The sequence below is a fragment of the Anarrhichthys ocellatus genome, unplaced genomic scaffold (assembly GCF_004355925.1).
Source record: "Anarrhichthys ocellatus isolate YVR2014 unplaced genomic scaffold, GSC_Weel_1.0 scaffold6880, whole genome shotgun sequence".
Classification (NCBI taxonomy): Eukaryota; Metazoa; Chordata; class Actinopteri; order Perciformes; family Anarhichadidae; genus Anarrhichthys; species Anarrhichthys ocellatus.
The window spans coordinates 1-2609 of record NW_022286854.1 but is presented as its reverse complement, the minus strand read 5'-3'; the positions used below and the strand labels follow the sequence as shown (position 1 = coordinate 2609).

The window sequence follows — 2609 nt, the reverse complement described above, 5'->3', positions numbered from 1 at the left end:
GCCGTTGCAGTATTATCTCAAATGTCTGTTTCCGTATTCACATTAATCTGTTCGATCTTGAGCCAATCACTCTTGGCAAAAGTGTTATGTCTTAATTACCGAAAGGCGACAACAAATTAATCTCATATGGGTGCTGGGTAGAAAAGCTCTGAAAAATCATAATTAAAAAGTACTTCACTTACTGCTAAGGTTTTCCCAGAACCAGTTTGTGCGATGCCAACCATGTCTTTGCCACTCAGGGCCACTGGCCACCCCTGAGACTGAATTGGAGTTGGATCAGTCCAGTTCTGTTTGACAATAACTTCCATGACGTAGCCTGCAAAAGTAAGATGATGCAAGTTAAACTGTCAACTTTAAAACTTCTGTCAATGACACAAGTAGTAGGTAAAGAAATTTGTGATATTTGTGTGGTGGCGCATTCGTCTCTACTCACTTGGAAATGCAGCTTCGTGGAATTGTATAATTGGTTTGGGGATATCTCTGCCTTTGACCGTAACTTCTTTGTTTCTTCGGTACAGTTCAACCTCTTGCTGCAATTGAAGAACACCGTCAATACACATACTCGCAAGACTACATGAATAAAAACTAATTTCATGAGAAGTGAATCTTACAGGTGGTCTGCGAGTTGCATCTGGATGTTCCTGGTAGAAGTTCTTTTGAAACTTTGGAAGCTCGTCAAGGTTCCAGTGCTTCTTTCGCAGCCTCTCACCAGGGTTGCCAAACTTCCCCGGAGGAGGTCCGCTCCTATTACCACCACCACCACCACCAAAACGAGGAGGTCCTCCACTATACCTTGTGTAAAAGAGCAGGACACATGTGGTTAGTACTACACAGCCAGTAAAAATAAAACCTGATGATCACCATGCATCATCAGGATCACCTCAGCTTGTTCGGGGCCTTGGTATGGTTTGAAAGACGAAATGAGGTTATTGCTTGATAGGTAGCATAGGGTTTCGTGTTAGGGATATCTACACAAAAGAATAATCTGTCTCTTGTCAGTCCTCCAAATGTATGGACATGCACTACTAAATCAAAGACATTTTCCTCCCAGATTTTCTAGCACCACATAAAGAAATCACACAAAATGGATAGGGGCTATAAATTAGTGAACAGCTTTAAAGACAGTTTAATCTGTGTATGAGGGCACAATCTTCCAAACAGAAAAAGAGTTTATACCCACGAGGCAAACATGGAACTGAATACTGTTTGCTTTTTAAACACTGAGCATCTCTGGCATAAAAACAGTCGCTTAATAGTTTGCTATCAAGCAAACAAGTGTACAAAGTGTTGATATAGACAAATCCAACATTGTGCACAGTCCCAAGTCTAAATGTATAGCGCTTGATTATTGCCGTATAGGTAAACACTCACCAGTAAGTAGGGCTCATGATAAACTGTCATATTACTGAATGGAGACAGATTTAACGTTATATTCACGATACAACGAGAACATTATGGGGCTGAGCTTCACCTCCTGTAGGAAGCATGACAGGGTTATTAGGGTCGTTAGAAAACTAACTCGTTAAAAATAAATTGCTCGTTTGCGAGAAAAAAAAAAATCTTCCGTCTCAAATATGCAACCATAAGAAGAAACACCGCTGCGTCACATGACAACAACCAGGCCGACACAGAGCTGTCATTAGCTGCCACTTTACCTCCAATAGGCAGGGAAACGCAAAACATTACAGATACGCCAGAGAAAGAACGTTTAAACGCATAAAAACAGCGTTTCTCTTTTTAATACACGACTGCAGCTAAATAACAAGTAGTGGCGATATAAACTAGCGTTACAAGACAACGGTCTTGTTATGAGAGCGCGGCCATGACAGCTAAGCTGCTCATCTTAACGTCAACCGTTCACGTTAAGAAACTCAGAGCTGACCCTTCGCTTACCCTCTATCTCTGCCACGATCTCGGTCTGAAAATCCAGGCATTGTGCAGCAGACTACTGTGGTAGAAGCAGACTTTGTAGAAATCCCTGTACCCGGTCAACAACACAATTAATCTAAGAGCTAAAGTCGGCACAGGCAAAACAAAAAGAAAATGCCGCCAGACAAAAATCTGTCTAGAGGGACGGATGTGAGGTCAGACTGGGCGGATAACATTGTATCAATGCGCGTCACACAACTGGCACACCCGTGGTACTATTTTGTGTCTGCACAGCAGTGACGTTATTCAGTCAAAGAGGGTGATATAACGTTATATACAGTGTATATATAATGTGAAAAATAAATATTTGGCTTACAATAGTTGTATATAATGTTTTGTATTTGTACGATTTGTGTTGTATTTTTTTAAGTCATGTACAATTTGGCAGCACAAATGGATGCTTAATCTTAACTCATGCCTATTCCAGTCAAGTCTTTTGGTCCTATTTGTTTTTTTGTTTCACTGTCAATTACCAGAATATCTCAAATACTAAGAGATTTTGAGAGATTTGGTTGAAAATTTGTAATTAATTTAAAGGACCATAGCGTGTTGGCCATGAGTCTTTCAACTTTCATCCAGGTACATATTCCAAATATGAAGTATTTTTCAAAAATCATGGTGGAAGAAGGAGTCTCAGCCTTTTTTGTGTGTGGTTATTACTATATATTCTGCCAGAAGAA

At 40.2% G+C, this 2609-nt stretch overlaps 1 protein-coding gene across 1 annotated transcript; it reads right to left on the bottom strand.

Moving 5' to 3' along the window:
* Positions 1-6: 6 nt before the first annotated feature.
* Positions 7-2085, bottom strand: LOC116380348 (probable ATP-dependent RNA helicase DDX5). Its single transcript, XM_031842275.1, has 4 exons — positions 1894-2085; positions 612-792; positions 434-530; positions 7-316 (listed from the first exon to the last, which is right to left on the bottom strand). The coding sequence occupies exons 1-4, from the start codon at positions 1932-1934 to the stop codon at positions 123-125; spliced, it is 513 nt and encodes a 170-aa protein (XP_031698135.1). The 5' UTR covers positions 1935-2085; the 3' UTR covers positions 7-122.
* Positions 2086-2609: the final 524 nt, after the last annotated feature.

Excerpts from the sequence above, each read along its gene's own strand:
- LOC116380348 (XM_031842275.1), bottom strand. The coding sequence starts at position 1,934 with ATGCCTGGATTTTCAGACCGAGATCGTGGCAGAGATAGAGG. Across the intron at positions 531-611 it reads ATGCAACTCGCAGACCACCT|CAAGAGGTTGAACTGTACCG; the intron begins GTAAGATTCACT and ends CTTCAATTGCAG. Across the intron at positions 317-433 it reads CCACGAAGCTGCATTTCCAA|GCTACGTCATGGAAGTTATT; the intron begins GTGAGTAGAGAC and ends TTACTTTTGCAG.